Genomic DNA, 14,307 nt, shown 5'->3' with positions numbered 1-14,307 from the left:
TAGGAAGCTTATCTTTTTAAAGCTATTCATGAGCCCCAAGTGCATTACCCGATTCCCCAGGAAGAGCAGACGAAGAGATAGCAATCATCTTTGCTTCCCTCCGCCCCAGTACCATAGGACGACCAGGGAGAAGGCAGACTCTCCTTCCTCCCCCGCATCCGCAAATACCATCCATCTCTCCATTTCATTAGCTACGTGCCCGCAGTAAAGCACAGAGCCAAAAGCCGCAAAGCGGCTTACTAATAGATTCTCCTACGTTGGGGGTTGGGATAGATTCCTTGTTTTTCGGTCTTCGGGGGCGTGTCCGATTTCCGTGGCCTTCGAAGAGCCTCGGTTCCAAGACTGGGTCCCTCGGTAGGAACGAACTCTTCTTATGCACCAAACCCACCCTCTCCAGACGAAATCTGGTTTTTGTTGGCAGGCCTAACCAGCGCGCGCACCTTTCTGCCCTCGCGCGTGCGCACTGAGTCGGCTGCAGTTCCCGTCTCACGTTCGAGAGCACGTGCTCACACGAGCCAACCCAGGGACTGGCACCTACGGTCCGCCACCATCCCGGAGTGCACCGCGGCGGAGGGAGCGCAGTCGGCGGCCATGTTGGGATAGTTTGTTGTTTTCTTCCTGCGGAGGAGAAGAGGCCGGTGTGGACAACGAACCGCCCCGGCCTCTCCTCTCTCCTCCCCCTCCCACCCTGCCCGGGTCCACGGGTCGGCCCTTCCCCACCTTTCACCCTCCCCTCGGCTCGTGATCAGGCCTGTTCTCCCCGCCAGCTGGTTTGGTGGGGGCGAGGCCGAGAGCCGAGCTCGGGAGTCACCATGGCGGCTGCCCTGGGTTCGGGCGGAGGAGCGGGAACTGGAGCTGGAGGTGAGTGAGGTCGCCCCGCTCGGGGCTAGGAGGAGGCCAGGGTATGGCGGCGCGGGCACTGGGAGGGCAGAGGCGTGAGGGAGCCGAGGAGTGCGGTGACCGAGAGGGCCTTTTAGCGTCTTCCCTCCCCTTAGCTTTTCCAGGCCCCTGGAGCCGTCTCCATCCTCTATTGTCACTAGTGGGTTGGAGAAGCGGCTCCTCCTTCTCCCGCCCCTCAGGCCCCCTCCCCTCTGTTCCTGATTTGGCCTTGAAATTGTATATTTGACTTCCAAATTCTTACGATTTGGGGGGCGAGTTGCTAGGTCTATTGCACAGCACTTTAGTTGAGAGGCACTATGTGCCCCCCAACCCCAGTTATTGTAGGCCAGAAATGTCATTTTGAGGAGTGCAGTTATTACTCCTTTGGTAGATCGAGAAATATGTATGTCTAGGGTCATTTTAACCGACAGCGTTAGGAAACCTGACACACATAAGGTGAACTTTAAAGTTTTCTGAGAAAGAATAACCTCTACCCACAGTCAGCAACGTGGGTTGTTCTTGCGGAATGTTGAAGATGTATGAATACTTTTGAAAAAGTGAGAACTCATTAAAAATGCAACTTATTTATATATTTTTTTATCTTGTCATCTTGAATAGAAACAGATTTTCCCTTTATGTGCCTTCTTAATTAGGGGGGGATGTATTCGAATTGGAATTTTGTCAGATTACTTCCTAGATTTTTTTTTTTATTAAAATAAAAAGCAAGATATTTTCTCACAAAATACAAGTACGAAATGTGATTTTTAAAAGTTAAAAGCAGCTTTGAAAGAGTTTGAAGTTCTTTTTTCCCCAAGTGGAAAGTTTACATCTTTTTAAAAAGTGTTTTCTCTGACAAGAATTTGAGAAATGGGACACACATAAAATAGTGCACTAAACAAAAGCAGTTTGGGGAGGTCAAATTGAATCCAGGTATGGGGCTGGGGGTCGGGCTGGGTTGTTGGGGTGGGTTGCTTTTGAACTCATATATTAATTAGTAATGATCACATTACATTCCAGTAGTCATGTAGAAATTTTTAGCTCAGTTTAGACCACACTAAAGTTTATATTGAAATAAACCAAAAAGAGTGTATGTAGAAATGGTAGCACTTTGGTTTTTTTTTTTTGATATGCTGTTTTTAAACATTTTGAATATAAAATTGTATGATTCAGAATTGAATTTAAGATCTTTAGATGGTCTTAAAAATAAGGATGGGATGATTTCTCAAATTCAAAACTTTTTTTTAAGTGGAAAAGTACATTATTTTTTATTTGGGGGCATTTTACTTTGCTTTTTTTCACTTTTTTTTTTCTGAATGGCAATGTGAATTCGTGCTCTTTTAAGCTCTTTTACATTTGCTCTTTAAGAACTTTTTTCCCCCTAAAAAATGCAGCTTTATCTTTGATGACTGAGTTCCAGATTTTGGCATATACTATTATTGGAAAAGTGGTAAATCAGGAAAATTCCTACATTTCAGATTTAATTTACTTCACTTAACTAGAGTTAACTTACCTAGTGAATTCAAATATTTAGGACTTAATTGAGAACTTGGAGGAGGCAATGTGCTTTAAGAGGAAGTATGCTGATGTTGAGATCAAGGAACTGTATTCAAATCATAGCTCTTCTACAATTCTTATCTTTGTGACCTGTATAACCTTCTTCTAAATTTCCTCATCTCTAAAATGAGGTGTTAAAACTAGCTCATCTCCAAGGATCCTTTTAGTTCTTGACTTAGGATCTTATATCAGGAAACAAAAAATGGCCCCATAGACATCAGAATAAGCCCATGCATTTTCCTTATAGGAATATTTCTTAGGTGCCCTCATTCAGTCTGAATTTCAGCTTTCGATGATGGATTATTCTTTTTCAAGAATACATAATTTTTTCCCAAGTATTTTCCACGTAAAAATTTTTTTAACAATCTTTTTTTTAAAATTTGAGTTCCAGATTCTCTCCCCCTCTAGAGGTAATTTCATTCAAAATGCTCATTTCAAAATGTGGAAACTGAGGACAGAGAGGTTAAGTGATTTGTTCAAGGTCACCCAGATAGAAAGTGATCACTAATCCAAGCTCATACTATTGACAGAATAAACTTTATTATGTACAGATCTAGTTATGTTATTCCTCTGCTCAACAATCTGTAGTGGTTCTTTATTTTCCTACAATGGTAAAGTTCAGATTTTTCTGTCTGACATTCAAGGCCTCCTACAGTTTGTAACTATCATATTCCCCTGAATACAATTTATACTCCCATCTGAATTCTGTTATTTTCTTAACTCATAACCATGTCGTTTATTCACGGTCTGTGCCAGGGATTCCTCCCTTTCCCATCTTCACTCATTGATTTCTACCCAGCTGGTAAGACTTTTTAAAAAAGTTCCTTGAGTATAGAAATTATTTTATTCTTTATATTATCTCCATTGTTCATTAGTATAGTACTTGGAACATGTTAGACATTTAATAAATGTTTGTAGATTGGTTGAAGTGTTCCATGATTTCCAATCCTGGTTTCTCTATATTGTTCTTCCAGTCCCTCTTAGTATTTTATTTTGTAATTCTTTGATAACACTTGTCATGTAATAGTAAGGATTTATGTTATTTTTGCTGTATCTTCTTTCTTAAACTGTATGATTCATGAGGGCAGGGATTGTGCCTTGCCTAAAGCTTAATATCACCTTCAGCAGGGATTCCACACAAAGGTGGAATTTAGTAAATGGTGATAGTTTAAGGATAAAACCTCTATAGTCTAGCTATGGCTATATCATTGTAGATAAATTATGTAGATTTTTCTGATAAGCATTGACAAAAGAACCCACATTTTAATTAATCTACATGTTATATTTCATTTCTATTAAGTAAAACAATATTTAACTCTAGATTTACAATTACTCCAGAGTTGCACTTTCAGAATGAATCTTGGAGTATGTAATATTTTCTTTTTAATCTTATGTATTTTTTTGTTGGGGGTGCAGAACTTCATATTCAAAAGACTCATTTTTATAACCCTTGATTTGTTAACATAGATTCCATTTAAAATTTGCTGTTAAAGATGTCTTATTTAGCAACAAAATTGTTAGGCAGTTAGGGTTCAGAGATATAGGGGGGGTCAAAGATATAGGCTGGTAAGCTTATGAGTGTAACTTATAGGGATGTTATATGTTGTAGAAGAGCCTAAGTGCAGTAGTTTTAGATGGTGACAAGTATTTTTTGGTAACTTTAACTTCCATCTTAGAATCAATATTGTGTATTGGTTCCAAAGCAGAAGGACCTTAAAGGCTAGTCATTTAGGGTTAAGTGACTTGCCCAAGGTCACATAGCTAGGAAGTGTCAGAGGTTAGGATTTGAACCCAGGACCTCCTTTTTCTAGGCTTGGCTTTGTCCACTGAGCCACCTAGCTGTCCCCAATTTTGACAAGTATTAAAATGATAATTTTATGTTTGTTATGATTTTTGTGTTACTTTATTAATGCTGACATGAAAATCTATTATCCAGTTTTCATCTGGGTTTGCTTAATATATGAAGAATAAGAAATAGGCAAAAATTAGAAAAAAAAATTTTGAAGCCAGTTGAATAGCTCTCTTTGGTACATATAGTTGTCAATTGAGGAATTATTGTTATCTAGACTTTTGGAATAAAAAACTGGATTTATGTTGTTTAGGGAAGTGGTAGGATACTTGATGATAATTAATATTATACGATCCATTAAGGTTTGTATAATGCTTTACATATATTATCTCTCTTAAGGAATGAATGTAGGCAGCAGTGGCTTAGAGAACCAAACCTACAAAATCTATTTAACCCACAATGTAAACTATGTAATATGAATGAGTGCATAAATAAATGGAAAAACATTTATTTAATGTTTACCAGATTCCGGGCACTGTACTAATTTCCCTGATCATAAGGAACTGTCTTTCACTTTACCTGGAGGAGTCAATGCATAAAAGAAAGTTGAGCTACATCACGGATAGAAAGGCTTGGGAATCTTAAGGATGTGATGAATTGGATGGGAAGACTGAGGCCCATAGTTTAGATCAGGTGGTCGGCAACTTTTTTGGCCGTGAGAGCCATAAACGCCACATTTTTTAAAATGTAATTTTGTGAGAGCCCTACCGTGCTCACAGTGCGCGCTCCTGTAACAGCACCTGAAAAAAAATTGACTTTATGGCTTCTGTAGAAAGAGCCAGATCTGGCCCTCAAAAGAGCCAGATATGGCGCTAGAGCCATACATTGCCGACCCCTGGTTTAGATGGTTAAAATAACAAAGCACAGAAGCAGGAAAACCAGGAGTATTTTAGGATATGGTGGTAGGATAGATAGTAGTCTGCTCATTCTCCCTCCCATCTTATTCAAGGCTTAAGCAGCCTGGGCAAAGGGAGAAGACAAATTGAGATAATGTCCCTGATGGTGGTTCTTCTTGCTGTCTGGCCTTTATGGATGAGGTCTCCTGTACTACTAGTACTACTATCATCACCTTTTCCTCTTTATTCTCCTCCTTTCTGTTCTTCCTCCTTTTCATATTATTAGTTGGCATTTATATAGCACTTTTTAAAAAAATAAAGGTTTGCAAAACACCTTGGACATAGTGCTGTTATTATCCCCATTTTACAAATGAGGAAACTTAGGCATATAAGAGGTTCAGTGACTTGCTCAGCTTCTCACTGCTAGGGAGAGCCTGAGGCAATATTTGAACTCAGATTTTTCTGACTTAAAGTTCAGTACGCTTATCTATTGTACCACCTAGCTGCCTTCTCACTTTTGGCTCTCAGAATCCTCATCTTTAAAGGCTAGGTGCCACTGATTCTTCAGTAAAACTTCCTGAGCTGCCTTCCTCCAAGTTATGAATACTCATTTTCCTTTCTCAAATTTTATTTTCATTTATCTGTTTTCATTTTGTATTTCCCCAGAAGGTAAAGGTAAGCTTGGGGCCAAGGGTTTTTTTTTTTTCTCCCTTCCACTTAGAATGGTGCCATTCCCCATATTAAATATTAATAAATGTTGAATTTGACTGAATCCTAAAAGCATTTGATTTGATACAGAATGATACCTTTGAGGCTATTTGCTAACAAGACATCTATCTTTCATGTATATGTCAAAATTATATAAGATTCCTTAAAAATGTAATAACGGGGATAATATTTTGCTCATTAATATTGGGGAAAGCTTAAAACATAGATACACATAAATGCTTATATTTATGTGACTGAATTACAGAGAACTGTTTACATTTTTATGTACATAATTTAGTGCTTGCTTTTTAAAAATTCTTTTTTTGCTTCCATTCATTCATTCATTCATTCATTTTTTTTTTAACTCTTACCTTCCGTCTTGGAATCAATACTCTGTATTGGTTCCAAGGCAGAAGAACAGTAAGGCCTAGGCAATGGAGGTTAAGTGACTTGCCCAGGGTCACACATTGGGAAGTGTCTGGAGACCACATTTGAACCTAGGACCTCAATCCACTGAGCTACCCAGCTGTCCCCCCTTCCATTTATTCTTATTTGCTTCTCACAGTGACCAACCCTATAAGGTGTAGAGGTAGATAGTACAAGTAATATAATCTCCATTTTATAGTAAGATGAAGAGTCTGAGCCTCGGGAAAGTTAAACATCTATCTCATTGTCACATATCTAGGATTCAAATACAAGTCTTTAGACCCCAAATCCGATGTTGTTTTGACTATACCATATCTGTTAAATATAATAAGTAAATAATATCTGTTAAAGATCCAAGGGATTTCGGTTGTGCCACTGCCTATGTATTCCTGGTACATATTTAATCTATTTTCCCATGTTTAATAATTCCTGCTCCTCCTTATCTCAGGCATATTTTGAAAATAAAGTGAAATTCCAGAATTACTTTATTTCCTAGGAAGGAAAGTCATAAGTATATTCAAGTTAAATATTTAATACTACTTTTACTGGCACCTTCCTATACTTTTTGATGACTTTGACTCTTACATCTTCAGTACTTGGTAATGTGAGATCCCACTTTTTTTTTCAAAATGAATAATGTACTTCTTAAAAACATTTTTTGAACATTGTTCATTGGAAATGTTTTAATGTGAATCCTATGGTTGTGCATAATTCTGCTTAGTAGAATTTTATTTGTTGTCTTACATTCATATTTCTGACACATCACTAGATATGAGGGTTGGAAGGAACCTTAGTGGCCATGTAGACCAACACATACATAAAGAGAATCCCTACCTCATTTTCTGACACATGGACATATAATCTCTGTTTGAAGAACTCCAAGAAAAGGGAATCCATCACCATTCAAGGCAGTACATTTTTGGACTAATTGTTAGTAAGTTTTTCCTGAAAGTAAGACTAAATTACCTCGTTTGCAACTTATGTTCATTGCTTCTGTTTTTGCCAAAAGGAACAAGTTTAATCCCTGTCCTATATGAAAGTACTTCAAACACTTGAAAACAGCTTTCATGTCCCTCCTGAAGTAATTCAGTATAATCATCCCCAACTAACCAATCCTTCTATGTCATGGACTCAAGATAATCTTCTACTCTGATTGCCCTCCTCTGCAGAGTATCCAAAACTACCAGTGTCCTCAAACTGGTACATAGAATTGAACACAGATACCAGATGATGCCTGATGAAGGCAGAGTAGAGTGGAATGATTACCTCCCTCTTCCTGGAAGCTATGACTCCCTTAATTCAGCCAAGATTCCATTAATTTCTTTTGCTGCTATATCACCCTTCTGACTCAAACTTTTAGGCCACTAAAACAATTAGATATATTTCAGAACAACTATTCTTTAACCATGTCTCTGGCATCTCATGCTTTTGCAGTTGATTTTTTGTAGCCAAGTAGAAACCTTTAAATTTATTGTGATTGAATTTTATCTTAAGATATTAAGCATAATGCCCTGGCCTAGGCAAACTATTGGCTTGGGGGCTGGCCCAAAGCTAAGAATGTTTTTTACATTTTAAAATACAAGAAAACTTTTTTTAAAAACATGCAAAAAAACTTTCTTAGCTTTTTGTCAGTAGCTGGTATGAAAGCCAGCTTTCCCACATTGGCTACAGACTTTAATTTGCTGACCCCTACCAAAGTCCTTTCTGGATCCTTAACTCTTTCACAGTGATTCCCAAAGTGGTTGATACCGCCCCCTGGTGGGTGCTGCAGTGATCCAGGGCGGGGGCAGTGATGGCCACAGGTACATTTGTCTTTCCTATTAATTGCTATTAAAATTAAAAAAAAAAATTAATTTCGAGGGGGCTAAGTAATATTTTTTCTGGAAAGGGGGCGGTAGGCCAAAAAAGTTTGGGAATCACTGAACATGTGAGTTGTCAATCCCAGCTTTGTGTCATTTGCATATTTGGTGAGAGCATACCCCTTGTATCTGTTGAAATCATTATTAAGAATTTTATATAGCACAGGACAAATCAGAGATCTTGGGTGTTATTAAAACTTAATTTAAACTTTTTAAAAAATTAAGCATTTTTTTTCAGCCTTCTAATTCCCCTCTCCCCTCTTTGGAAAAAAGAAAAAGAAAAACCAAGTCCTTGTAACAAATATATGTAGTCAGGCAAAACAAATTTCTTTTTTGACCATGTCCCCAAATTTATGTCAACAAGATACTTTTTCAAAACCTTTGTTAAAACCTAGATAAACTATATCTACAACTTTCCTCTCATCTACCAACCCAGCCCATTTTTTTTTTTAAACCTTGCCTTCTATCTTAGAATCAATACTGTGTATTGGCTCCAAGGCAGAAGAGTGGTGAGGGCCAGGCAATGGTGGTTAAGTGACTTGTCCAGGGTCACATAGCTAGGAATTGTCTGAGGCTAAAATTGAACCCAGTACCTCCTGTCTTTAGACCTGATTCTCAATCCACTGAGCCTTCTAGCCACTCCCATCCTGGTTTATTCTTGATGAAACCTTGCTGGATCTGTAATCATTGCTTCCCTTTTTAGATATTTACCTTATCTATTACACAATTTTCCTAGTTACTGAAGTTATACTCAGTGGCTTAGAGTTACAAACTTTGTTCTTTCCTCTTTTTGGAAAATTGGTACATTTGCCTTTTTCCAGACTTCTGCTCATATTTTCTATGGTCTTTCAAATATTATTGACATTGCTCAGCAGTTAACATTTATCAATACCTGAAGGTGTAGTTCATCTCGGTTAGGTGACTTGAATTCATCTAGGGCAGTTAAGTGCTTTCTTATTAGTTCTTTATTTATCTTGGATATCTATTATCTGTCCATCATTTTGGTTCTGTAGTTTCCTGGGAAAAAGTTCTCTTTGGCAGAAAAAGTAGAAGTTAAATAAAAAATAAGTAACAATGCCTTCTCTCTGTTGTCACTATCTTATCTGTCCCACAGGTTCTATCCCTTCTTTGGTCTTCCTTTTTTTTTTTTTGCCTAAAAATTATATTTTCTTGTTGCATTGGTCACATATAAATGTAAAATAAATTCAAATAATATCTGAATTTTTATGCCAGATTTACTAGTAAGGCATTGAACCGACCAAAAAAGGGGAAAAAATTATAAAGATCTCTGTAACAAACTCATTTTTCTATAAGATGCAGCAGGACCATTCACTATAGCTGGACTCTTGGCATCACAGTCCTAGATTAGTTGCAACAGAAAGTAGAAATAGCACTAAAAAATCAAGATGGAAGAACAGCTACATTATACCAAGGATACTCTGAGAAGGTCCATTCTGGAGTTAATGAAACTTAAAGGTATTGAGAAATCAATTTTGAAACATGAAAAAGAAGAGGGTAATGAATACGTGGGAAAAAAAATCATAGGATATATAGCATTGCCAAAGAAAAGTATCTAAGAAAATATAAATAGCTCCCAAAATCATATTCCCACTATCCCAGCTCTGTAAAGTCTCTGTAGTGTATTGATAAAAATTTGAATTAATATTCTACATCAGACAGCATTTTTATTAATTTTATACAATTAACTGAAGTATATAAAACATAGAAGATTCCACTGTATGTATTGTTGATAGCCTTTTGTTAACACTTCCTTAAAATGCTCTTATCCAGAGAGTTACCTTTCATGTATATGTTAAAATCATGCAATAGTCCTTAAAAATAGAACAGTAGAGAGAACGTTGATCTTTAAGTAAAGCATTAATGAGCAAGACACTTAATTTTCACAGGTGTTTTCCATGGTAATGAAGGATGTCCAGTGCAGAGTCCAAATTAAAGGGGGATTCCTTATTATGGTTAGTTCCCCCAAACACCTCTGATTGTGGATGACATTGTGCTGATTGGTCAAGTCTTGGAACATTGCGGAATGTCCTAAATTAGTTCTTTTATCAGTCAGAAGCTTTGCCTGCTTTCACAGGAAAACCAAGTGCACAAAGAATGCTTAATGGACAGACAATCTGTGGACATTGAGCTGGGGGAAGAGAGAAGATGGAATTGTTTTTCAGTTGTATAAAATATTTCTATTGTTCTCTGAAACAAGGGTCTGTCTTTTAAAAATTCAGTAATGCTATATGGTTATGATTTATGGAATATTGCCATCTCTTAAAGAATTAAAATTATGGCTTATCCTCAGTACAGTGGAGAAGTGCATAGATTAAATAGGCTGCAACCTATTATAAAGAGTAGCACAAGAGAAGTGACAAAAATATGTCACTGGAGAGTTTTATGACCAGAGAAAGGAAATGGGTCTTTCCTATATAAAGGAAGAGTATTAGACAGTCCATGTTCTTGATTGGTATTCATTTAAGTTGAAAAGATCAAGAACAAAGCCTTGGGAAAGATTTACAGATCACAGACAAAAGTCCCACAGAGTGAGAAGTCAGGGTTCATATCAGTAAGATCAACTGAAGTAACAAAGTTGGTAACTTTGCTTTAGATTTGACTGTACTCTCAATCTCTATGTTTAGAGTTTCTGAGGGGTTTTAAGAGACATTGTGCTTTTTTATCATTTGATAGCAGTATGTATCATCTTCTTAATCCTTTAAGAACTGGTACCTATGGGTTATGGCCTACTACAGATTCTAGGGCAGAACTAGAATCTAAAACCTAAAGTTTAAGGCTTTTTCCTTTTCACTATAAATGATACCATTTCATCTCCTTTTCCTATTTTTTCATGTTCTGTGTATAGTATAGTGTATATAGATTTACAGGTCTTTCTCATTTTTGAAGTTACCCATTGTCCCCGTTTTGGAGAATTGGTCATATACCTTTTGTTATTGAAACTTTGTTTAAAGGCCGAGTAGGGGGAGAGTGCAAGTCTTTATTTTACCAATAGTGAGGTATAAACAAGGATTTTCTTTTGTTTCATTTTTCAAACCATATATGACAATTGACATTTGTATAAATTGTTTTGATGGCTCATGCTTTTTTTAGTCTCTAGGTGTGTTCTGTTTCTCGAGAATAGAGAGTCATGGGGGTGGTGATGTTTACCACTATTGTTTGCAGAATGTTTTATCTTGGCTCTCCTTGTTTTTATTTTATTTTTTTTTAAACCCTTACCTTCCTCAATACTATGCATTGGTTCTAAGGCCAAAGAGTGGCAAGAGCTAGGCAATGGGGGTTAAGTGACTTGCCCAGGGTCACACAGCTAGGAAGTGTCTGAGGCCATATTTGAACCTAGGACCTCCTGTATCTAGTCCTGGCTCCCAATCCACTGAGCTGCCCAGCTGCCCTTCCCTCCCCCCCCCCCTCCAGTGATTTTTTTCTTTGCTCAGTTGCAGTTTTATATAGTTCAATCACATAATCTTAGTGTTTGAAACAAACCTGTTGGTCTAGGTTAATACTTTGCTTAAAGCATACATTTTGGTTATAACATATCTTGAAATTTGTCAGCTGGAAGCTTTAGACTTAGGAATCCATCCTACTCTCATTAAACATCATTTGCAAAACAATTTAGGGGAAGTACTGTGAGCATCCACACATTAGCCAATATCTAGTACTTAGGTTAATTGAGTGGTACTTAAATCTATAGAAATACCTAGAGTAGATGAACTATCAATTCAGTTTTGAGCAAAGCATTGTACTGAGTGTTAGGGATACAAAGACAAAAAAAGTTTTTCCTGCCCTCGGGAAGCTTACATTCTCCTGGACAGGTACAGTATGTACACAGATAATTCCTCATTTCTCTAATTTTCTTTTGCTCTCCTTAAATCTCAACAAGTGAATTTACTTTTTTCTGTTCATTATTACTTCTCTAATTAAGTTTCTCCCCTCTTTTTACCTAAGCTCTTGCAGGAACCTTCTAACTCTTCTTCCTACTTCAAGTTTCTCCCTTCTCCCATGTGTTAACCATGCAGCTGCTCTTGCTTACAAAACTCCAGTGACTCTTGATTCTAGGCTAAAGTACTAATGCCTCTCTTTGGAATCAGTCTGCCTCCAGTCTACACCCTTTCCACACTTAAACACATTACTCCAATTCACAGACTCTGTGTTCAGCGAGACTACTTGCTGTGTGTGTGTGTGTGTGTGTGTGTGTGTGTGTGTGTGTGTATGTCCCCCATGTCTTCTGTCTCTGTGTCTTTTCACAGATTGCCTTTCATTCCTGTATTCTATTCCCAACTCACCTCTGGCTCTTGGAATCTCCAGCTTCTTTTAGAAGAGGAACTTTATTCAAATTCCTCTTTTTATCTGTGGCCTTTCCTTATTCTTTTGGTTGTTAGAACCACAACTCAAATTACTTTGTATATATATTTTGTCTTTTACATATTAAAACCCTCCTATCTCTTCCCTCCACCATGTGGATCTTAAATTCTTTTGAGGACAGGGAATGTTCCATTTTACACCAGTATCTTCACGAACCTAGCACAGTGCCTAGTAGTTAGTTCCTAGCACATAGTAAACACTTAATGAATGAAACAAATTTAAAAAATGTACACCTGGGGCTTTAGGAAGTGTCATTATTAATGCCCCTAAAAAAACTCAATTAGTTAATTAAGAGTATTTTCCCATGGTTACGTGATTTATTATTTTTATTAAGAATTCACAACATGAACATATTAACATTACAGAAAAGTATATAGTCTATTGTATAAGCCTGCATTCAAATATAGTTAATAGATTTAAGGTAGATTTTTGCCTAGATAACCACTGATTTGTTTGGAGTTGGTATTAGAGGATAATGACAGGAGAATTACATTTTTTTTTAAAAGTAATATGATGAAGAGATCCTTTTTGCATATTTTTCCCTGAGCTCAGAAATTCACTTTTAGGTATTAACTTTAGCACACTTAATATTCTTAACCTATTATGATTAAAATGTATGAAGAGAGGTTTGGGTTCCTGTAGGATGAAGAGCTTGTATTAGATTCAATTTTACTTTTTAACTTTTGTGTTTTTAGGTAAAGAATTTGAGGTATAGTGGTATAGCAATAACCTAATCTCTTCATAGTTCAGTAGCATCAAAATCCATTGATCTTTGTTGATGTTAAAGACAATCCCATAGTATTATTTTTATAAATTAGGAAAATGAATCCTCAAGACCAGTCCAGGGTCATAGAGTGCTAGAAAGAAATAGAACTGGGATTGGAACACATATCCTCCCACTCCAAATTGTTTTCTTTCCACTATTCCATATTAATGAAAGAGATCAAATGACACATTGATTAAGTGAAATATTGTTGAATTGAGCTAGAATATAAATGCCATAGATCAGTGATTATTCTAGTCCAATATTTTGAGTCATAGTGACATGAAGAAACATTTTGTATGGGAATGAATGAAAAAACATTAAGCACTACATGCTAACTACTGGGGATACAAAGGGAAGCAAGGCAAATCTGTTCCTGAGGAATTCACATTCTAATGGAGGAGACCACACTTAAAAAAGATTTTAGCTGTAAGTCAAATGGAAAGGGCCCATGATTTCAGAGTGCAGCAGCAAAGACCTTCTTTAATTTCATTTTTAGTGATAAAATCATACTAGTTTCTGATTATGAATCATTTGATGATGCCTAGGAAGGATCTTTCTTTTCTGGTTCTTTAGTATAGTATGTCTAGTTATTGAGAGGAAAGGGCGAGGAGGTACTCTAGCACATGCAGAGACAGCTTCCAGATTGTATTTTCTTACAAAGGCTGCTTTCTTACAAGAGGATGGCTGATGACTTCAGGGCCTGAACTAGAAGGGCTGATGGTCTTAGGGGCACTATTCACAAGACTCATAGGTTTTCCAGGTTAGCTATGATTGAGGGTTGAGTTGGCAGTAGCAGTGATGAGTGGCCCTCTTCTCTGTAAATGTGGCTCCCCTTCAGCGATAGTTGTGCTAAGTTGGGCTAGAAGCTGGGCTCTCTTGTTTGGCACCTACAAAATAGTTCCAATTTCCATTAATATATCTTTTTATCTTAAAGTTACACCAGGAATGTTCCAAATTATGGAATCACAGTTATGTCCCGTCCTCTTGCTTATTAATTTATCCCATCTTTTCTTTCTTTCTTTCTTTCTTTCTTTCTTTCTTTCTTTCTTT

At 37.1% G+C, this 14,307-nt stretch overlaps 1 protein-coding gene across 1 annotated transcript in view; it reads left to right on the top strand.

Annotated features, from left to right (window-relative positions):
* Positions 1-641: 641 nt before the first annotated feature.
* Positions 642-14,307, top strand: part of RBM33 (RNA binding motif protein 33) — a 167,461-nt gene continuing 153,795 nt past the window's right edge. The window contains exon 1 of the mRNA XM_044678623.1: positions 642-861. Coding sequence (XP_044534558.1) covers positions 813-861 — 49 coding nt within the window. The 5' untranslated portion in view covers positions 642-812. The remainder of the gene's footprint in view (positions 862-14,307) is intronic.

This window comes from Gracilinanus agilis, chromosome 5 (genome assembly GCF_016433145.1).
Source record: "Gracilinanus agilis isolate LMUSP501 chromosome 5, AgileGrace, whole genome shotgun sequence".
NCBI lineage: Eukaryota > Metazoa > Chordata > Mammalia > Didelphimorphia > Didelphidae > Gracilinanus > Gracilinanus agilis.
The sequence above is the reverse complement of the archived record's forward strand: the minus strand, read 5'-3'. Positions and strand labels throughout refer to the sequence as shown.